This window comes from Choloepus didactylus, chromosome 18, assembly GCF_015220235.1.
Source record: "Choloepus didactylus isolate mChoDid1 chromosome 18, mChoDid1.pri, whole genome shotgun sequence".
Taxonomy (NCBI): domain Eukaryota; kingdom Metazoa; phylum Chordata; class Mammalia; order Pilosa; family Megalonychidae; genus Choloepus; species Choloepus didactylus.
The window spans coordinates 35182055-35206139 of NC_051324.1; the positions used below are offsets into that span (position 1 = coordinate 35182055).

General features: G+C 37.3%; 1 protein-coding gene across 1 annotated transcript in view; it reads right to left on the bottom strand.

The window, feature by feature from the left end:
- BRIP1 (BRCA1 interacting protein C-terminal helicase 1) overlaps positions 1-24085 on the bottom strand; it is a 385619-nt gene that overhangs the window by 29308 nt on the left and 332226 nt on the right. The window contains 1 exon segment of the mRNA XM_037809614.1: positions 18811-18923. Coding sequence (XP_037665542.1) covers positions 18811-18923 — 113 coding nt within the window.

The following is a 24085-nucleotide window of genomic DNA, read 5'->3' on the forward strand; positions in this document are numbered from 1 at the left end:
AACATCACACTCAATGGGGAGAGACTGAAAGCTTTTCCTCTAAGATCAGGAACAAGACAGGGATGCCCACTATCACCATTGTTATTCAACATTGTGCTGGAAGTTCTAGCTAGAGCAATTAGGCAAGAAAAAGAAATAAACGGCATCCAAATTGGAGAGGAAGAAGTAAAACTTTCACTATTTGCAGATGACATGATTCTATATGTAGGAAATCCAGAAAAATCTACAGCAAAGCTACTAGAACTAGTCAATGAATACAGCAAAGTAGCAGGCTACAAGATCAACACGCAAAAATCTGTAGTGTTCCTATACACAAGTAATGTGCAACAAGAGGAGGAAATCAAGAAAAAAATCCCATTTACAATAGCAACCAAAAGAATCAAGTATTTAGGAATAAACTTAACCAAGGACACAAAAGACCTTTACATAGAAAACTATAAGAAACTGCTAAAAGAAATTGAACAAGACCTGAAAAAATGGAAGAACATACCATGTTCATGGATGGGAAGACTAAATATAGTTAAGATGGCAATTTTACCTAAACTGATTTACAGATTCAATGCAATACCAATTCAAATCCCAACAACTTACTTTACAGAAATAGAAAAACCAATAACTAAATTTATTTGGAAGGGTAAGGTGCCCCGAATAGCCAGAAATGTCTTGAGAAAGAGGAGTGAAGTGGGAGGTCTCACACTACCTGACTTTGAAGCATATTACAAAGCTACAGTGCTCAAAACAGCATGGTACTGGCATAAGGACAGATATACTGATCAATGGAATCGAATTGAGTGTTCAGAAGTAGACCCTTACATCTATGGACAACTGATCTTTGATAAGGCAGTGAAGCCAAAGCAACTGGGAAAGAGCAGCCTGTTCAATAAATGGTGTTTGGAGAACTGGATATCCATTTCCAAAAGAATGAAAGAGGATGTCCATCTCACACCTTATACCAAAATTAACTCAAAGTGGATCAAAGACCTAAACATTAGCACCAAGACCATAAAACTCTTAGAAGAAAATATAGGGCAATATCTTAAAGATCTTGTGATAGGAGGTGGTTTCTTAGACCTCACACCCAAGGCACGAGCAACCAAAGAACAAATAGACAAATGGGATCTCCTCAAAATTAAACACTTTTGTACATCAAAGAACTTTGTCAGAAAAGTCCAAAGGCACCCTACACAATGGGAGATGATATTTGGAAACCACATATCAGATAAGGGTTTAATATCCCGAATATATAAAGGAATCCTGCATCTCAATAACAGAAAGACAATCCAATTAAAAAATGGGCAAAAGACATGAACAGACATTTTGCTGAAGAAGAAATACAAATGGCTCAAAAGCATATGAAAAAATGCTCAACTTCACTGGCTATTAAGGAAATGCAAATCAAAACCACAATGAGATACCATCTCACACCTACCAGAATGGCCATTATCCAAAAAACAGAAAATGACAAGTGCTGGAGAGGATGTGGAGAAAGAGACACACTTATTCATTGTTGGTGGGAATGTGGAATGGTGGAACCACTCTGGAAGACAGTATGGAGGTTCCTCAGGAAGCTAAATATAGATTTTCCATATGACCCAGCTATTCCATTGCTAGGTATATACTCAGAGGAACTGAAACGTAAGACACAAACAGACGTTTGTAAACCGATGTTTTTTGCAGCATTATTCACAATTGCCAAGAGATGGAAACAGCCCAAATGTCCATCAAAGGACGAGTGGATAAACAAACTGTGGTATATGCACGTGATGGAATATTATGCAGCTGTAAGACAGAACAAAGACATGGATCATGTAATAATGTGGATGAACCTTGAGGACATTATGTTGAGTGAAGTTAGCCAGAAACAAAAGGACAGATTCTGTATGGTCTCACTAATATGAACAGACATTAATGAACAAACTTTGGGAGTTAAAAGCTGACAACACAGGCAACCAGGAGATAGAAAGAGGGCAGAGATCAGCCATTTGATGCTGAAGGACTACAGAATGTTTAGGATTGATTGCATAGATCCAGAAATAGATAGCATAGTACTGTGTGATGGTAGCACGGTATTGTAAGTACACTGAACAAAGATGTCTGTGAGTAAAGCTGAAAGAGGTGGGGTAGGAGAATGTATGACACCAGAGGTAAAGATAGATGATAAAGACTGGGACTGTATAACGTGGCAAAAACTGGAGTGGCCAATGACTGTTACTAAATATACAAATATAAAAATGTTTTTGCATGTGGGAAAGCAAATGAATGTCAACCATGTAGAAATTTGAAAAGGGGATGGTATTCAGGAAAAAACATAATCAAAGCAAACTGGAGTCTATGGTCAACAGTAACATTGTAATATACCTCCAATAAATGTAACAAAGGCAATATGCCAATGCTAAATGTATATGAGAGGGGGATATAGGGGAGGAATATGGGATCTTGGTAGTGGTGTTATTTGCTCTCCTTACTAGTATATTGTATTGTATGACATGTCATTTTTGTTTTAATCATTTTTTTCTTATTGCTAAAAAAAAAACAATTTTTATTGTAATCAGTATGTACAAGTGCTGATTGTGGTGATAAATGTACAACTTTACGATGATACCATGAACAACTGATTGTACACTGTGGATAAATGTATGGTATGTGAATATAACTCTAAAAACTTGTAGGAAAATATATATATAGGAGTAAAAGTGTTGGAGAAAACATGGTGAGAGGGATGATGCCTCACCAATATGGACTAACTACAATGTGTAAACTCAGAATTGAATCTTAGAACATAGCCTAACGTGGACATAATAATTGTAATAGTCCCTAGATTGTAAGCTCTTACAGCAGTTAACTTTATCCCTGAATTGTAAGGCCTATCTCTAAACTTTGAGATGCTGATCCCCTAGCATATAACCTGATTGGTCTCTGGAACAATGCATATCTTGGAGACACCTGAAACTCAGAGCTAGAGCTCGGCAGATATATATGTCAGTATTAGTGCATACAGCCACTGTCAAAAAAAAAAAGCTGAAAAAGAGCCCAGACTTCAATTAGTGATATGAATGAAGCAGGTCTGGTTAAGACCAGGGCAAGCCAGGCCAAAGGGTAAAGGCTGAAACTGATTGTGTTTTAAAACTTCAACTTACATATGAGACCAAGGGAATAGATATCTATTTGGTACAGGATCTAAATTTTCTAAACGGTACAACTCTACAGTCGATTTGTTCAAACACCACAATTGCATGGAACTTTGAATAGGAAGTGAGATACGGTAGGTTAGTATAGGCTGGAGTGAAATAGTGACACATCCCAGAGTAATTTGGGCAGATAATAAAAAATATATTTATAGCCTCCACCTCTCCAGCCCCGAGGATCTGGGGGAAGGTGCGGATATGTTGGACATCCTCACCTGGACTGGTGTTGATGTTGTCACAAACATTGGGACTGGTGGTTTGATGTGCTGAGCCCTCGAGCATGGGACTTGCCCCTATGAAGCTCATTACCACAAAGGAGAGTCTAAACTTGCATGTAATGGTGCCTAAGAGTCTCCCACTGAGTACCTCTTTGTTGCTCAGATGTGGCCCTCTCTCTCTCTAACTGAGCCATCTCGACAGGTGAACTCGCTGCCCTCCCCCCTATGTGGGACCCGGCTCCCAGGGGTGTAAATCTCCCTGGAAATGCAGAATATGACTCCCAGGGATGAATGTGGACCCGGCATCGTGGGACTGAGAGTATCTTCTTGACCAAAAGGGGGATGCAAAATGAGATGAAATAGTTTCAGTGGCTGAGAGATTTCAAATGGAGTCAAGAGGTCACTCTGGTGGACATTCTTATGCACTATATAGATAACACCTCTTAGGTTTTAATGTATTGGAATAGCTAGAAGTAAATACCTGAAACTACCAAACTCCAGCCCAGCAGTCTGGACTCCTGAAGACAATTATAGAATAATGTAGATTACAAGGGGTGACAGCGTGATTGTGAAGACGTTGTGGATCACACCCCCTTTATCTAGTGTATGGATGAATAGAAAAATGGGGATAAAAACTAAAGGACAAATGGGGTGGGATGGGGGGATGATTTGGGTGTTCTTTTTTCACTTTTATTTTTTATTCTTATTCTGGTTCTTTCTGATGTAAGGAAAATGTTCAGAGATAGATTGTGGTGATGAATACATAACTATGTTATCATACTGTGGACAGTGGATTGTATACCATGGATGATTGCATGGTGTGTGAATGTATTTCAATAAAACTGAATTTAATAAAAAAAAAAAAAAGTGACCTGGAAAAAAAAAAGTAAATAAGAGGTTGCTTCATTAAAAAAAAAAAAAAGATATACTCTTTAAATAACAAGTTCACAAATTTCCAAATGTTGATACTGTTTCCCTGATAATCGGTCAAATTATATTTGGATCTAAATATTTTGAAAATGTCATTAATAAAATAAGTACAATATTATTTATCAATATAACAATTACTCCTTATTAAATTCTAAAAGAGCAGCATTTGAAGCTCTAGAAGCTATCTGGGCAATGTGGTAAAGTGGGAAAAGAAGTGAACTTGGCATTTTTCACTAATTTGACATGCATTTATTGAGCACCTATGTCCCAAGCACTTTGCTTGTTGCAAATGCAAAAAAGCATAACATATGTTTAGGAAGGGAGAAAGAGATATAAACAGACTGTAATAACATGAGATATATTATGATCAAGATAATGTGCAAAATGCTATGGGCTTGGTCACTCTGGTGGGCACTCTTATGCACAATATAGACAACCCTTTTTAGGTTCTAATGAATTGGAATAGCTAGCAGTAAATACCTGAAACTATCAAACTACAACCCAGAACCCATGAATCTTGAAGACGATTGTATAAAAACGTAGCTTATGAGGGGTGATATGTGATTGGGAAAGCCATATGGACCATACTCCCCTTTGTGTATGGATGGATGAGTAGAAAAATGGGGGCAAAAAAAACCCCACCCAGTGTTCATTTTTACTGTAATTGTTCTTTTTCAATTTAATTTTTATTCTTATTATTTTTGTGTGTGGTAATGAAAATGTTCAAAAATTAATTTTGGTGATGAACGCACAACTATATAACGGTACTGTGAACAATTGAATGTATGCTTTGTATGATTGCATGGTATGTGAATATATCTCAATAAAAATGAATTAAAAAAATGCTGTGGGCTTACTAAAAAGTAAATAAGTCTAAAAAAATAAAAAGTCCTCCCAGAGGTCATGAGCTTCAACTAGGGGTGTGTGTGTGTTTAAAGCTTTTATTGAGGTGACATACACATACACACAGCAATATTTCCCATTTTACCACTTTCATGTGTACAATTCAGTGATATTAATTACATTCATAGTGTTCTGCTACCATCACCAACACCCATTACCAAAACTTTTTCATCATCCCTGACAGAAACTCTATACCCATTAAGCAATATCCCATCCCCTCCTTCCCAGCCCTTTGTAACATGTAATCTACTTTCAGTGACTATGAATTTGATTATTTTAGGTATTTCATGTAAATGGTATCATACAATACATGGCTTTTTTTTTGGTGTGGCTGATTTCATTCAGTATGTATCAGAACTTCATTCCTTTTTATGGCTGAATAATATTCTACTGGTGGAATAATATTCTACCAAATTTTGTTTATCTAGTCATTTCTTGATGGACATTTAGGATGCTTCTACTTTTTTGACTGTTGTAAATAATGCTACTATGAACACTGATGTATAAATATTGTTTGAGACCCTGCTTTCAATTCTTTGGGGACATTACCTAGAATTAAAATTGCTAGGTCATATGATAATTTTATATTTAACTTTATGAGGGAATGCCAAACTTTTCCACAGTGGATGCACCATTTTAAATCCCACCACTAGCCATGTATGAGGGTTCCTATTTCTCAAATCCTCACCAAGACTTATTTTCTGTTTTGTAAAAATAATGGCCATCCTAGTGGGTATGAAGTGGTATTTCATAGTTTTGAGATGCATTTACCTAATGGCAAATGATGTTGATTATCTTTTCATGTGCCTATTGGCCATTTTTGTATCTTCTTTAGAGAAATATGCATTCAAGTCCTTTCTTGACTTCTGAATTGGGCTGTTTGCCTTTCAGTTGTTGAGTTGTAGCAGATCTCTATATATTATATATGATTTGCAAATATTTTTTCCCATCCTGTAGGTTGTCTTTTCACTTTTTTTGATAGTCTGTTGATACACAACAGTTTTTCATTTTGATCAAGTACAATTTTTTTTTTTTTGCTGCTCATGATTTTGGTGTCATATCTAAGAATGCCTAGCCTAATACAAGGTACTGAAGATTCCACCACACCCCGCCCCATTTTCCATCTAGGGGTTTTATTGTTTGAGGTCTTATATGGCGTAAGGATACACTTTCATTGTTTTGCATGTGGATATCCAGTTTTTCCAACACCATTTGTTAAAGAGATATTCTTTCCCTATTGAATACCCTTGGCACCCTTGTCAAAAATCAATTGGCCATATATGTGGCTTTAATTGTGAACTCTAAATTCTATTCCATTGGTCTCTATATCTTTCCTTATGCCAATAACACACTGTTTTGATTAGTATAGCTTTGTAGGAAGTTTGCAATCATGAAATGGGAGTCCTTCAACTTTCTTAATCATTTTTCAAGATGTTTTTGGCTATCTGGGGCCTCCTCCCTTTCCATATGAATTTAATGATGGGCTTTTCCATTTCTGGAGGAAAAAAAAGGCTGCTGGAATTTTGGTCAAGATTGCATGGAATCTGAAAATTGCTTTGGATAGATGACACCTTAACAATGTGAAGTTTTCTAATCCATAAACATTGTATGTCTTTCCATTTATTTAGGTCTTCCTTCACACTGTACATGTCTTTTACATCCTTGGTTAAATTTATTACTAGATATTTTAATCTTTTAGATTCTATCATAAATGGAATTATTTTCTTGAATTCCTTTTTGGATTGTTCATTGCCACTGCATAGAAATGCCACTGATTTCTGTGTGTTTATCTTGTAGCTTGCAACTTCACTGAAGTCATTTATTAGCTCTAGTAACTTTCTTGTGGATTCTTCAGGATTTCCTACATATAGGATCATGTCATCTGAGAATAGACATAATTTTACTTCATCTCCAATTTGGATACCTTTTATTTCTTTTTCTTCTTAATTGCTCTGGTTTGAATTTCCAGTTTAATGTTGAATAATAGTGGTCAACATGGGCATCCTTGCCTTCATCCTCATCATAGGTGGAAAGCTTTCAGTTTTTCACTGTTGTTCATGATGTTAACACTGAGGTTTCTTTATCATGTTGAGGAAATTCCCTTATATTCCTAGTTTTTTTGACCATTTTTATCAAGAAAAAACGTTTGTCAGTTTTATTGATATTTTCAAGAACCAGAGTTTGGTTTCACCAATTCTATTGATTTTGTATCCTCTATTTCATTTTATCTCAACTCTAATCTTTAGTATTTACTTGCTTCTGCTCACTTTGGGTTTAGTTTGCTCTTCTTTTTCTAGTTCTTCTATGTGTGAGGTTACTGATTTCGATGGTCTTCTTAAAAGTAAGCATTTATAGCTGTAAATTTCTGTCACCATTGCCTTTGCTGCATGCTATAAGTTTTGGAATGTTGTGTTTTCATTTTCATTTGTATCAAGGTATTTTCTAAATTTCCTTTTGATTTCTTCTTTGAGCCACTGGTTATTTAAGAATGTGTTGTTTAATTTCTACATATTTGTGAATTTTCCAGCTCTTCTTGTTATTAAATTCTAGCTTCATTCCACTGTGAAAGAAGATGCATTGCATGATTTTCATCTTTTTGAATGTATTGATACTTTTTTTGTGACCTAACAAATGGCTTATCCTGAAGAACGATCTTGAGGAGAATGTGTAATTTGCTGTTGTTGGCTGAAGTTGTTACTATATATGTCTGTTAGGTCTAGTTGCTATTTGGTATTGTTCAAATCCTATTGATCTGCTGTCTAGATGGTCTTCTATTATTGAAAGTGGTGTATTGAAGTCTCCTATTAAGGTACTGCGGTCTCCTATTATTAATGTAGAACCATCGATTTCTTCTTACAAATCTGTTAATATTTTCAATTATTTTAGGGCTCTGTTGTTAGGTACATATGTATTTACTGTTGTTAGGTACATATGTATTTACAGTTGTTATATCTTCTTTATTCATGTAGTGCCCTTCTTTGTCCCAAGTAACAGGTTTTAACTTAAAGTCTACTTGAACTTATATTAGTATAGCCACCCCCACTGTTTTTAAAATGTAGTTTTATTGAGACATATTAACACACCACACAAACCATCTGTAGTGTACAATCAGTGGCTCACAGTATCATCACATAGTTGTGCATATAACCCCATGATTGATTTTAGAACATTTTCATTGCTCCAGAAAAGAAAGAAAAAAGGAGATCTAAATCCTCCCATACCCCTTATCCAGCCTCCCCCCATTATTGACCCATTGTATTGTCGAAGTACATTTGTTCCTGTTAATGAAAGAGTATTAAAATACTACTGTTAACTCTAGTCCATGGTTTGCAATAGATATGTATTTTCCATATACCCCTTGAGCTGGTTTGGATGTATTATGGCCCCCAAAATGCCATTATCTTTGATGCAGTCTTGTGGAGGCAGATATATTAGTGTTGATTAGGTTGGAACCCATTGGTTCAGTGTTTCCATGGAGATGTAACTCAATCAACGGTGGGCGAGACCTTTCATTGGATTATTTCTATGGAGGTGTTGCCCCACCCATTCAGGTTGGATCTTTATTGGATCACTGAAGTACTTTAAAAAGAGCCATACATGTGAGTGACATTTTGGAGAGCAACTGAGAGACACATTTTGAAGATGGCTGGGAAGCGGACACTGACATTTTGGAGAAAGCCATTTTGAAACCAGAACTCTGGAGCAGACGCCAGCCATGTGCCTTCCCAGCAACAGAAGTTTTCTGGATGCCACTGGCCATCCTCCAGTGAAGGTACCCAGTTGTTGATGACTTACCTTGGACATTTTATGGCCTTAAGACTGTAACTGTGTAACCAAATAAACCCCTTTATAAAAGCCAATCCATTTCTGGTGTTTTGAAAATGGCAGTATTAGCAAACCAGAATACCCCTCTATTATTAACTCCTTGTGATAGTGTTATACATTTGTTCTATTTCATGAAAGAACTTTTTAAAATTTGTACAGTTAATTATAGACATTGTCCATCAGAGGATTCACTGTGTCATACATTCCCATGTTTTAACCTCCAACTTTCCTTTCGGTGATATACATGACTAACTTTCCTCTTTCCTCCACATTCACACACCATTCAGCACTGTTAATTATTCTCATATAATGTGCTACTGTCACCTCTATCCATTTCCAAACTTTTAAGCTCAACCTAGTTAAACATTCTGCACATATTAAGCAACCACTCCCCATTCTTTAGCCTCATTCTGTATCCTGGTAACCTATATTCTATATTTTATGTCTATGAGTTTACATATTATAATTAGTTTACATCAGTGAGATCATACAATATTTGTCCTTTTGTGTCTGAGTTATTTCACTTAATATAATGTCCTCAAGGTTCATCCATGTTGTCCTGTGCTTCCTTCTTACTGCTGAATAATACTCTATTGTATGTATAGACCACGTTTTGTTTATCCATTCATCTGCTGACGGACACTTGGGTTGTTTCCATCTTTTGGCAATTGTCAATAATGCTGCTGTGAACATCGGTGGGTAAATGTCTGTTTGCATCCCTGCTTTCAGATCTTCTGGGTATAACTCGAGTAGAGGGATTGCTGGGTTGTAAGGCAACTCTATACTTAGCTTACAGAGGAACCACCAAACCATCCTCCACAGTGGCTGTACCATTTTTTTTTTTTTTCCCAATCCCAGTGTCTACTGATTTACTCTGTGTGCATCAGGTGAGGATTCACTTTTGAGCTACAAGTTGTAGGTTTACAGAAAAATCACGTGGAAAAGACAGAGTTCCCATATAAACCTCTATTATAAATACCTTGCATTCGTGTGGTACATTTGTTACAATTGATGAAATCAATATTATTTTTTATTTTTATTTTCTAAATTTTATTTTGAAATAAATTCAAACTTACAGGAACAGTTGCAAAAATAATACAAACCCCATACACAGAACTCCAGCATACCCTGACCCCCCTCCCCTGATATCCCATCCATCAACTTTAACATCCTGTCACACCACCATTTCTTTCTTTCCCTCCCTCCCTATCATCCATCATCTATTGCTCTGTCCTCTGAACATGAGAGCAAGCTGCACACATCCTTGAACAAACAATATAATTCACATATACCTTTCCCATGAAAAAGAACATTCTTTTATGCAGTTCCATTAAGCACAGCTAAGAAGTTCAAGAAATTCAACATTGATACAAAGCTTACATTCTATATTTCCTCTTTTTTTTTCTTATGTCCCATCTGTGTCCCTTTGAGCCTCCTCTACTCCATCCTTAGATCCCATCCAGGATCATCCTTGGCATTTAATTGTCATCTATAAAGATTGTCTTTTTTTTTTCAATTGTGGAAACATATCTACAGCCTAAATCTTCCCATTCCACCCCCTCCCTAGCATTCCATTAGTGGGATTAATCACATTTAGAATGTTGCAATGCTATCACTTCCCACCATCTATTACTAGAAATTTCCCTTCACCCTGAACAGAAACCCTACACTCATTTCTTAACTCCCCATTGCCCCTTCCCCCACGTCTTGTAAACCCTACGCTAGTATTCATCTCTACGGTCATATTCTCTGATACTTTCTTTGTGTTTACCATGGGGCTTAAATTTAACCTCTTAAATCTATAACAATCTTGTTTTTCTTTGATACCAACAACTTCAACAGGACACATGAACTATGTTCCTATACTCCATCATTCCCCCACCTTTATGTAGTTCTTGTAAAAAATTACATATTTTACATTGAATCCAAAACCACTGATTTATCATTACAGTTTATGTATTGTAGATCCTGTAGGAAGTAAATAGTGGAGTTACAAATCAAAAATACAGTAGTAGTGGTATTTATATTTACCATGTGATCTTTACTGGAAATCTTTATTTCTTCATGTAGTCTTAGTCAATTGTTTAGTGTCCCTTCTTTTCAGCCTGGTCAACTCCCTTTAGCATTTCTTATAGGACTGATCTACTGGTGAAGAAGTCCCTCAGCTTTTGATTATCCATGAATGTTTTCATCTCCCCCTCATTTTTACCCTCCAGGTGTTTGTGAATTCTCCAAGTCTCTGATGGTTATTGACTTCTATTTGTATTCCATTGTGGTCACAGAATGTGCTTTGAACAAATTAATTTTTTTTTTTTAATTTATTGAGGCTTGTTTTATGTCCCAGCATACGGTCCATTCCGGAGAAAGATCTGTGATCACTAGAGAAGAATGTGTGTCCCGGTCACCTGGGATGTAATGTTCTATACATGTCTGTTAAAATTCTCTATATCTCTCTCTCCTTTCTTTGTTTCTCTGTTGGTAGGGCTCCCTTTAGTTTCTGAAGTAGGGCAAAATCTCTCAGCATTTGTTTGTCTGTGAAAAATTTAAGCTCCCCCTCAAGTGTGAAGGAGTGTTTTGCTGGATAAAGTATTCTTGGTTGGAAATTTTTCTCTCTTAGTGTTTTAAATATGTCATGCTACTGCCTTCTTGCCTCCATGGTGGCCGCTGAGTAGTCACTACTTAGTCTTATGTTGTTTCCTTTCTATGTGGTGAATTGCTTTTCTTTTGCTGCTTTCAGAACTTGCTCCTTCTCTTCAGTATTTGACAGTCTGATCAGACTATGTCTTGGAGTGGGTTTATTTGGATTTATTCTATCTGGAGTTCGCTGCGCATTTATGCTTTGTGTATTTATATTGTGCAGAAGGTTTGGGAAGTTTTCCCCAACAATTTCTTTGAATACTCTTTCTAGACCTTTACTCTTCTCTTCCCCTTCTGGGACACCAATGAGTCTTAAATTTGGATATTTTATTTTATCTATCATATCCCTGAGATCCATTTCGATTTTCTCAATTTTTTTCTCCACTCTTTCTTTTGTTCTTTCATTTTCCATTCTGTGGTCCTTGAGGAGGCTGAGTTGTTGTTCAACTTCCTCTAATCTTGTATTGTGAATATCCAAAGTTTTTTTAATTTGGCCAACAATTTCTTTTAGTTCTATAAGATCTTCTATTTTTTTAATTTACTCTTGCAATTTCTTCTTTATGCTCTTCTAGGGTCTTCTTCATGTCCCTTTATATCTTGTGCCATGCTCTTCTTTATGTCCTTTATATCCTGTGCCATGCTCTTGTTGTCTGTCTTTAGTTCTTTGATTAATTGCGCCAGGTACTGCGTCTCCTCTGATCTTTTGATTTGGGTGTTTGGGTTTGGGTTCTCCATATTGTCTGGTTTTATCATATGCTTTAAGATTTTCTGTTGTTTTTGGCCTCTTGGCATTTGCTTTACTTGATCTCTAATTGTCAGAACTACAGCTTGGTGGCATACACTTTCTTTAACTAACCAGCAGATGGCGTCTGTGAGTCACCTTCCCCTCAAGTCTGTTAACCCCACCTTTGTCTTTGTGGTGTGTGGGGATCTGATTCTTGTGGGGTTCAATTGGTGCACTAAATTTGGGTGTGTTGTTGGTGCTTTCTGCCTTGAATGTGGGGTATATCTGGGTGGTTAGGGAGGCAGGGCAGCTTTAATAATCAAACCTCCCAGGTGTTCCCAGAGATTTAAGGCTGCTGTAAGAGCCTAAGCCTTCATTTCTGTCTTGCTACAGATTGTCTCTGCCGCTGACCCACAAGTCGTTGGTATTGGCATAGGGGCCCTGGGATTTCCGAGTGGGTCCCCCTTCTCAGCCCTGCTCTTCCGGGACCTCTGCTGAGGGAAGGTTGTGCCACATCACAAGTGCATGCTGGCCCACCAGGGAAGGCCTGGGCTGCTGGGCCATGCAGGGGCATTCCCAGCCTGCTGTAAAGATGGCTGAATGGGACATGTTAATTTCCCCCTTTTCGCACAGCTCCGCTTTCCCAGCTCCAGGACACTTAGCTGTGGATGTACTAAAGGCCGCTGTCCACGGCCAATATTGTGGCGTGTGCGCGGTGCTGCAGGGAAGACTCCCTGTCACACTGGGTTTCTTGGCGCGGTTCTGGGCTGTGGGTCCAGCCCTGGGCGGGAACGACCCCAGGCTGCCGGGGAGATGGCTGCAAAGGGCGCAGTTTCTTTCTCCTTTTGGCTCCCCTTTGCTCCCCTGGCTCTGAGACAATCAGCAGCGGGTGTGGGAAGGGCTATCTTCCATGCCAGACACTGAGGCGTTGGCCCAGCCCGCTCCTGCCGTGTTTCACTGCGTGGTTCTCCCAGTCATATCCGCAGTCACTCCCGGGTTTTTTGGTTTTTTTGTTTAAAAGAACTAGTCCATCTCCAAACGCCAACCCACCGTTTCCCCACACCGCAGCATGGCCATCAGACTTTCAGCCAGCTCATTCACTCGTTTCAGGATGCAGACTCCCAGTTTCACCAAATGCACGGTCCGTGTGGATTTAGCAGACCTTGTCTGGCTGGTGCATTGCTGGAACTGGTGTTCTGAGTCACTTTCTGGTTTTTATCTAGTATTTTTCACGGAGGTGTTTTTTTGCCCTGTCTCATCTAGCCACCATCTTCTGCCCTTCCAATATTATTTTAATGGTACGTTAATTATAGTTTCCATGGTACTTTTAAGTCCACTGCACAGATGAGGCAACCAAGACTCAGAAAGGTTGGTTAGCTTGTCCATGGTGAGCAAAGCTAGTACAAGGGGGAGAAAGGATTCAGACCCAGGCCTGTCTGATGCATGCCTTGGTCTCTGCACTCACACCCTCCATAGCAACTTAGTTGTATCAGCTACGTCTTGACCTTGAAAAGGTGTTGGCTGTACCATTTTACATTTCCACAAGCAGTGAAAGAGTTTTCCTATTTCTCCACATCCTCTTCAACACTTGCAGTTTCCTGTGTGTTTAATATGGCCATTCCGGTAGGTGTGAGATGTTATCTCATTGTGGTTTTGATTTGCATTTCCCTAGTAGCCAGTGAAGCTGAGCATCTTTTCATGCGCTTTCTAGCCATCTGTATTTCTTCTTCAGAAAATTGTCTATTCATATCTTTTGCCCATTTTTAATTGGGTTGTTGTATTTTTTTGTTGTTGAATTGTAGGATTTCTTTATATATTCTGGATATCAAACCCTTATCAGATATGTGGTTTCCAAATATTTTCTCCCATTGAGTCAGTTGTCTTTTCACCCTTTTGACAAAGTCCTTTGAAACACAGAAGTATTCGATTTCGAGGAGTTACCATTTATCTATTTTTTCTTTTGTTGCTTGTGCTTTAGGTGTACAGCCTAAGAAATTACTGCCTATCGCTAGATCTTGGAGATGTCTCCCTACATTTTCTTCTAGGAGTTTTATGGTTACTGGTTCTTATATTTAGGTCTTTGAGCCATTTTGAGTTAATTTTTGTATAGGGTGTGAGATAATGGTCCTCTTTCATTCTTTTGGTTATTATACCCAGTTCGCCTAAAATGAGTTATTGAAGAGACTGTTCTGTCCCAGTTGTGTGGATTTGGGAGCCTTGTCAAAAATCAACTGACCATAGATATGAGGGTCTACTTCTGAACTTTCAATTCAATTCCATTGATCCATATGTCTATCTTTGTACCAGTACCAGTTGCTGTTTTGACCACTGTGGCTTTATAATATGCCTTCAAGTCAGGAAGTATGATGCCTCCCACTTCATTCTTCTTTTTCAAGATGTTTTTAGCTATTCGAGGTCCCTTCCCCTTCCAAATAAAATTGATAATTAGTTTTTCCAAATCTGCAAAGTAGTCTGTTGGAATTCTGACTGGTATTACACTGAATCTGTAGATCATTTGGGGTAGAACTGACATCTTAAAAACATTTAGCCTCCCAATCCATGAATGCAGAATGTCTTTCCATTTATTCAGGTCTTCTTTGATTTTTCTTAGCAAAGTTTGCAGTTTTCTGTGTTGGTATGTCTTGGAGTGGGTCTATTTTGATTTATTCTATTTGGACTACACTGGGCTTCTTGGATTTGCATATTTATGTTTTTTTTTTACAAGGATTGGGAAATTTTCAGTCATTTTCTCCTCAAATATTCTTCCTGACCCTTTACCCTTTTCTTTTCCTTCTGGGACCCCCCCATAATGCATATAATTGTGCATTTTGTGTGTGAATCATTTCTCTGAGACCCAGCTCAAATGTTTCCATTTTATTCTCCATTCGTTCTTTTGTGTGTTTGAGTCTGGTTGCGGTTGCTCTATCCCCTCTAGTTCCCATATCCCTTCTTCTGCTTCTTCAAGTCTGTTGTTGGGTGTCTGTAGTATATTTTTAATTTCACCAACTGAATCTTTCATTTCTATAAGATCTGCCATTTTTCTATGTAATCTTTCAAATTCTTCTTTATGCTCTCTTAGTTTCATCTTAGTATCCTTTATTTCTTTAGCCATCTCACTGAAATTATTTAGGAGAATTTGTTTGATCATCTTTGATTAGTTGTTCCAAATTCTGACTTTCCTCAGAGTTTTTAATTTTATAATTTGATTTGGCCATATCTTCTTGTTTCTTAATATATCTTCTTGTTTCTTAATGTGCCTTGTAATTTTTTGCTGGTTTTTGGGCATCTGGTTATCTTGGTAAGATTATTTTGAAAGTTGGTTTCCCTGTTGTCTAAGATTTTATATTGGGTCGTGTTGAAGGTTTTCTTTGGCACTAGGTTTCTTTGGCACAGTATTTCACAGCCAAACCAGGGCCACTATCCCATGCAGCAGGTGCAGACCCATACCAAAAGGCCACACAGATAAAGGGTTAGGAAAGTAGCTTCTCAGACTGCATGTTCCCAGCCTTCCCAGCAAATGGCGCTTTTCAGTGACCTATTCCCCACAGTCCTACAAAGGTAAGTTATTTTTTTTATCCCTCTGACCCCTGTTTCTACAGTGAGGGGGATAAAGGACCCGCAGTCCTGTGGGCACCCCTCCAGAGGGGCTCAAGACTGTGCCCCCGCCCTCCTGCTGTCCTATTTCACTGGCCAACAGTTGAGACATGGGGCCTCCCTGTCTCTCCCAGACCACTGCAGCCCACTGGACAAGATTTAGGCACACTTGGGGCTGCAGTGGAGCTCAGTCACTTGCCACAGCTTCTCTGTTTGTGGAAATAGTAGGGATGCGAGTGCTCTGGGTCCCCCTGTGTAGGCAGGTTCAAAACTGCAAGACCCAGAGTGCTACTCTCTCCGGAAGCAGCTGGAACAGGGTTATGCCGTGCCCCCCACTTTTCCTGAGGGTAAGGCTTCCTTGTCTCTCCCGCCCACTACAGCCAGCTGGATAAGAGCCAGACTCACCCACATTTGCTAGCATCTGGGGTGGAGGATGGGTTCTGGACCCTCTGGTGCAGATCAGTATCTTGCCATGTGGTGTTTCTGTTTGTGGAACCAATGGAGCCATTGGCTCCTTAGCTGCCATGTGGAAAAGTTCTAAGCTGCGGGACCAAGAGGGTCAACTTCACCAGCCAACAGCATGCCTGGTACTGCATCAGCTGTTGGTCTTCAGGGTGGGGGATGGGTGACGGGAAACATAGTGGAGACCGGTCCCTCACTGTAGACTCTCAGCTCATGGGATCAATGGAGCTGCAAGCTTCCCAGCTCCTGCATGAAAAGGCTCTAGGCTGCGGAGTCAAGAGGGCCACCTCGTTGACCCTCAGAGCAGGACTGTGCTGTGTCTCACCAGCTGGTGAGAACAAAGCTGTCCCACAGCCGCCAGGCTCAGTGGGGGAGAAGGGTTGCTCAAGTGCCATGGTTGAGCTCACTCACAATTTCTCAGTCATGTTTCTCAGTTTTTTGTCCAGCTCCTCTTCATATGTTGCAGGGGTCCTTCCTTGGTCTCCTGAGCCCCACAACTGCTGCTTTGGATCATTCCTGCTTGTTCTCTAGGTGCCTTTGACAGAGGAGTGACGTTTGCCTGTCCTTATTCCACCATCTTACCAGGAGTCTCTTCCTACTGTTTTTAAGTTGCCTTTTTCTTGATTTGGTGGTTGCTCAGTTATTGCAACCCTTTGTTTTCCAGAGCTCTGATAAAGTTGTTCTGCCACTTTATACCGGTTGTCCAATGTTGTTGTGGGGGGGATGGAATATGGGATTTTCTCACTCTGCCATCCTACTCTCATAAATCCCAAGATCTGTTCTTCTTTCACCTAGGTTTGATTGGTAAATTTGCCAAATGAAGTATATGGGAACATATGTGCAAAGGAAGAGAATAATGAACAAATATGGTATGTTTAAGGAATAGTGAGAAATTTAATGGATAGAGCGTAGGATATAAGAGTGAAAGAGCAGATTGTGAGGTTTTAGAATAGGTGGGGCCAAGCAGACAACTAATTTAATCTCTCACAGACTTTTTTTTAAAAAGCAATCAAGTAAAACATAGAATACTGATGTGTTGCTTTTGGAAGTGACCAATAGAGGTAACATATGAGATAATATGTGAGAGAGGTTTATAAATGACACAGTAGGATACAAATGCAAATAGGCTAATGTGAGTGCACAAGATACAAAATCTAAATTCTCGATTTAGTTAGGGTAGATCATGGTTAGTTGGGGGTGGGGGTGGTTCCTCTGGCTTAATTGCAAATATGTCAAATGGTCATGTTTTCATGATTTTAACTCTTAATCTGTGTTCTTTTCTTTGAATTATCCGAATGCCTCATACTTTCACTGGGAAATAATTATTAAAATGTTAGAATCTGATTATTGTAGTGTTTAAATAAATTGGATGCTGATGTTCTACAATATGAAATTATGGCATAAAATGTTTAAAAAACTGTTCAATAGAGAACAAATCTTAATGCACCAGAATTCTTGGAAAATGGAATATTATAATTAATTTTATGGTTTTTCTTTAGCAAGACCATGGTTTATTTTAACCCTTCTTGAATCATTTGCTAAAATACTTTACTCTCCATTCCTACTTTTAAAAAAAGTAATTATTAATTTATCTTTTCTTTCTTAAGTTGTTCAGTATCATTCAGTTTCAATATTATCCATTAGCAATGATCATTATAGGGTAAAATAAATGTAGATGGCATTGGAAATTATGGATTACAGTCATACTTATCTAGACCTTAGAAGTGACATTAAAATGAAAATGATACAACTTTTTTTGTTATTTGCTTTCTTTATGTAGAAGTAGAATAAAAAACTGTAAATTTGCAAGACTTCACAGGGTAGTATAATAGATTTTGTTTGTATTTGGTATAAGTAATTTCACAGATAATAGAATTCCACTCACCTTCAGTGACTGAAAGTACACTTTGCAAATAGAATATCTCCTCACACTGACTGGTATATCTTTTCTGTTTCCTGACTTCTTTTTGGGTAGGAGGAAGGTATCAATCATCTGAGTACCGATGTTCACAAGAAAAAACTTTCATGGTTTGGTGATGAACTACCTTCAGTAAACACCTACTGAGCACCTTTGTGCGCCACTCATTGTTCGCTACATTTTAAAGAAGAGTTATGATTGGTCAAACTTTGTGTTTCGTTCTGGGTCTGATTTATTCTCATTTCTTTTTTCAACTTTCCCTTATGACATCTGTCACTGAAAATATACCAGTTCCTATGGTTCCAGTTAAATAAGGTATTACACAAGTTATTGTAAGGAGTAAAATACCCAGATTAGCTCTACATGTAACCCTGGCCACAGATAGAACAATATCATTATATTAATTTCACTTACCTACCTAGGGCCTGGTTTAAGGCCCTGTATGCTTGAATTTCATACCATTGACGACCAGGTAAAAGCCCTCTCAATTTTGAATGTTGGTCATTGTAGTTTCGTTTTAGTTCAACCTAATAATTTAAAAAGATAGAAATATTGCAAAGTTATTAGTTTTAAAAACCATACTAATTTCTATTATACTGAATATCATTTTATTACAGTAGAGGAATTTTATTTAGTTTTTTAGTACTGAATTTCTTTCAGTTCACTTAAAACATTTTAATTCAACCTTAGATTCACTAAATTTCCTCATGCATATAATTAGCTGTATAATTATTCCAATCAGTTTTATTGGTGTATAACTTACTGTGCCAGTTTGAATATATTATGTCCCCCAGAAAAAGCCATATTCTTTGATGCAATCTTGTGGGGCAGATGTATTAGTGGGGATTAAGTTGGAATGTTTTGAATAGGTTGTTTCCATGCGCCCCACCCAAATGTGGGTGATAACTCTGATTGGATAATTTCCATGGAGGTGTGGCCCTGCCCATTCAGCATGTGCCTTGATTAGTTTACTAGAGCATTATAAGCTCAGACAGAAGGCGCGAGCTTGCTACAGCCAAGAGGGACACTTTGAAGAATGCACTGGAACTGAGAGAGGAGCTTCAGTTTATAGACATTTTGGAGACAGCCTTTGAAAGAAGACTTGTGTTCTGGAGAAGCTAAGAGAGGACAGACACCCCAAGAACAATTAAGAGTGACATTTTTGAGGAGCTGAAGCCTAGAGAGAACGTCCTGGGAGAAAGCCATTTTGAAAGCAGAACTCCAGAACAGACACCGGCCACGTGCCTTCCAGCTAACAGAGGTTTTCTGGATGCCACTGGCCATCCTCCAGTGACGGTACCCAATTGTTGATGTGTTACCTTGGACACTTTATGGCCTTAAGACTGTAACTGTGTAACCAAATAAACCCCCTTTTATAAAAGCCAATTCATTTCTGGTGTTTTGCATTCCAGCAGCATTAGCAAACTAGAACACTTACCTGTAATAATTTAATAAAATTCATAAATTTTTAGTATTCAAGATGAGTTTTAACAAATGTATAGTCATGTAACTACCACCACAATCCTAATATAGAATCTTTTTATCACCACAAAAAGTTCTTTAAACTTCTTGAAACTGTGGGCTAGTAGTTTCAGTTAGCTTGGGATTTTTTTAAGCTATTATTTCTTTGAATATTTTATTTCTGCTTCCATACACCCAGTGACTCATTCTGGAATTCCAATTACACATTTATTAGGTCACTTTTTATTGTCCTACATGCTAAAGATGCTCTGTTCATTTTTTCCACTTTTTTTCCTCTGTTTAATTTTGGAAAATTTTTATTGCTATGTTTACAAACTCACTGAACTTTTTCTTCTGCTTTCTAATCTACTACCAATCCTAATCAGTATATATTTTGTTTTATATATTGTACTTTACTAAAAGTTCCATTTAGGTTCTTTTTTAAAAAAAAATTTTTTTCTGTTTTTCTCATTGTACTCATGTTTTCTTCTATTTTCTTGAAATATGGAATGTTAACCATAGACATTTTAACATCTTTGTCTGCTGGTTCTAACATCCCTGTCATTTCTGGCTTTTTTCCTATTGATTGATTTGTCTCCATGTTAGGGGTCATATTTGTTTACTTTCGCCTTCCTGCTAATTTTTGATTAGATGCCAAGTACTGTGAGTGTTATGTTGATGGCTACTGGATTTTGTTCTATGCATTCAACTAGTGTTATATTTTGTTCTGCAGTGCAGTTAAGTAACTTGAATCATTTGAATTCTTTTGAGTCTTGTTTTTTAAGCTTTTGTAGGACTGGCTGAGAGAAGCCTTTAGGCCAGGGCTAATTTATCTCCATACAAAAGTAATACTATTCTGAGAATTATATCTGTTGCCACATTTATTATGAGGTATTTCTACTCTCGCTGGTGGGAACAGATACTAACCACAGCCCTTTGTGAGCTTAAGGTTGTTGTGCCTACTCATTTTCTTGATCTTGGGTAATTTCTGCTCATGCATGTTCCAGTCAGTACTCAACTAAAGACTCAATACTTGGAGATTTCTCTTTGAGCAGCTCTATCCTCTGCATTACTCTGCTTTGCAAATTCTACCTGTCTTGGCCTTTCTTAACTTTTATCTTTGTCTATTCAACTCAGTGAGACTGCCAGGCTGTTTTGGGGCTTGCTCTCCTCTGTGGCCTCAAAAGTGCCTTCAAGCAATAATCTGTCATAATTGTAGGGCTCACCTTGTTTCTTTCTTTCCTCTCAGGGATCTGAGTTGAATCTACCTAATATTCAATTCTGAAAACCACTGTTTCATAATTGTGTCCAGTTTTCTTGTGCTTTTAAGCAGAAGGGTAAATCTGGTCTCTGTTATTCCCTCAGTATTGAATTATATTTTCCAAAAATGTTTTGTTATGGAAAAATTTACATATAAATAGAAAGAGAAAATTGTTTAATGTACTTCCATTGGCCAAATATTGTCAATATTTTGCCAATCTTGTTTAATATTTATACCTACTCATGTTTTCTCTATGTGTATGTATGTTAGGGAGAAGGAACAAAGAACCAAATGGAAATTCTACAACTGAAAAGTACAATAAATGAAATCTGAAAATTATCATTGAATAAGGTTAACAGTTGGCTGAAGGGGCATTAAAATTAATGAGTAAATCTTAAGAGTGATCAATACAAGTTTCTCATTCTATAGTAAAGAGAGAAACAAAATTGAACAGAGGTTTTGAGACATGTTGGACCATATCAAATGGTCTAACATATGTAACTAGAGTCACAGAAGGAAAAGTGTGTTAATGTGGCAGGAAAAAAAAATATCTGAAGAAATAATGGTTCAAAATTTCCAAATTTGTTGAAAAACATAAACCTCTAGATCCCAGAATCTCAACAAATTCCAAGAGGATAAAATACAAAAGAAACTACAGCTAGGCACATCAAATATTCAAACTGTGAAACCAAAGATAAAGAGAAAATCTTGAAAACAGAAAAGTTATCTTATGGATGGTGGACTAATGATAACCATCAAGTCTGACTTACAATTGGAAACTATAGTGGTCAGAAAACAATGGAATGACACCCCTAAAGTACAGAAAGTGAGGAAAACCCTTTAACTCAAAATTCTACATACAGCATATATATCCTTCAAAATGAGAGTGGAATAAAGACATTTTCAGATGAACAAAAGCTGAGTACTTGTTACTAGCAGGCAGGCACTACAAGAAGGATGTTCTTCAGGCTGAAGGGAAATTATATCAGATAGGAATGAAGAATATTAGATATGGTCAATAAGTAGGTATACATAAGATTTTATTTTTCTTCTCATAAATGTATGGAAAGACTGACTATAAAATTGTAAGGTGGATTTATAACATGCATAAATTAAGGACATGACAACAATAAGCACAAAGGTGGGAGTGGGTGTGAAGTATGAAGTGCAAAGTGCAGGTATGAAGTATAAATAGAAGTGTAAAGTGTAGGTATGAATGTGAAATGGTACAATATTGAGTTTAAATAAACTTTGATAAGTTAAGGATATACCTTGTTAGCTGTAAAACAACCACTGGAAAAAAGGAATAAAATAAGCCAACAGAGGAAATAAAATGGAATACCATAAGTAATTTCACTTATCCCAGAAGACAGTAGGAAAGGAGCAACTGAAGAACAAAAACCTGAAGAGATGTGAATAACTAGAAAGATAGTAGACTTAAACCCAACCATATCAGTAAGTACTTTAAATTTAAAAGAACAAAACATTCCAACTAAAAGGCACAAATTTTCCAACTAGATAAAAAAGTAAAACTCAACTAGATATTGACAGCAAAAGAAGCACTTTAAATAAACAACAGTAATAGGTCAAAAATAAAAGAGAAAAAGATATATTACGAGAATAGTAGCTTTAGAAGGCTGGCATGGCTATATTAATCTCAGACAAAGTATCTCAAGAAAGAGTGTTACAGGAGATAGAGTAATATTTCATGATGATAAAAGGGACAATTTATCAAGAAAGTGTAATAATCCTAAATCTATAAAAGAATAATACTTTCAGATGTGAGAGAAAATGGAAATAAGATGCCTACATTGTAGCAGGGTTTTGCAATGTCTATTAAAATTTTAAATGCTATATCTGTAGACCTAGAAATCTCACCCAGAATTATCATAGATGCAGAAAGATACACATATAAAATGTTCACCATACTGAATGTTTGTAAAAAATCATAACAACCCAAATATCACACATAGAGGACTGGTTAGATAAATTATGATACATCAATGGAATAATATGCAGCAGTTAAAACTCAGGGAGGAAATGCCTGTCTTTATCCATGGAAGATAGGATCCCTTCTGAAACTCTAGGGGAACAAAGCCATGGATAGATTCAATATTTTCAAAACCAATTTTTCTTCTTTCTACCAAAGGTAATATAATTAGTCAATCATCTAAGACCACAGTTTCTCTCTACTTTTGGAACATTTTTCCAAGATCCTTTATACTAGTAACTACTGCTTGATATAAATCCTTTTTTGGATATATATTTACAAATGTACACATAAATTTATATCATTTCTAGTGGAATCATACTGAGATGATATCAGTATTATATTGATATAGAAAGACAGCCAAGATATATCAAGTGGAAAGAACAAGTTGAAGCATAATGCATGTAGAATAATTTAAATAAAAATTATGTGATTTATAAAGGCCATGAGATTCATTTAGATTAATATTCTAAGAGAGTGACTGCAGAATATATCTTGATATATATACTAGATTATCAACAATGATGGAATGGAGTAAGATAACTCTTTAATACTGAATGAATGTTTGTTAGGTGCTAAACTCAATATTAAGACGCAACTGCTGATAGAAAAAAAAGTATTCATGGCCAGTGTACTTATAATGAAAAGGAAAACAGTTTTTTCTTGTCCTGGGGAAAACGCCTTTATAAGTCTAGTAGAAGCTGAGACTCCAAAGCTGGATGTCAAAGTAGCAGGGATGCAGAGGAAGGGGGGCTATTTAAAATAATAAAGGTAGGCATTTACAGTTGATGTATGGGAGGGGGAATGCTGTGAAGAGGAGACTGAAGTTAAGAAAGGGACAGTGAGAAATCTGAAACCTCCTAGGCCTCTAAAAATTTTCACTTAAATCAATAAAATACTTGGTGTCATTGGATTTCTTATGGAAAGGCTTGAACAGACAGACTGAGTTTTGCATCTGGGCTGACAAAGAGGTGAAG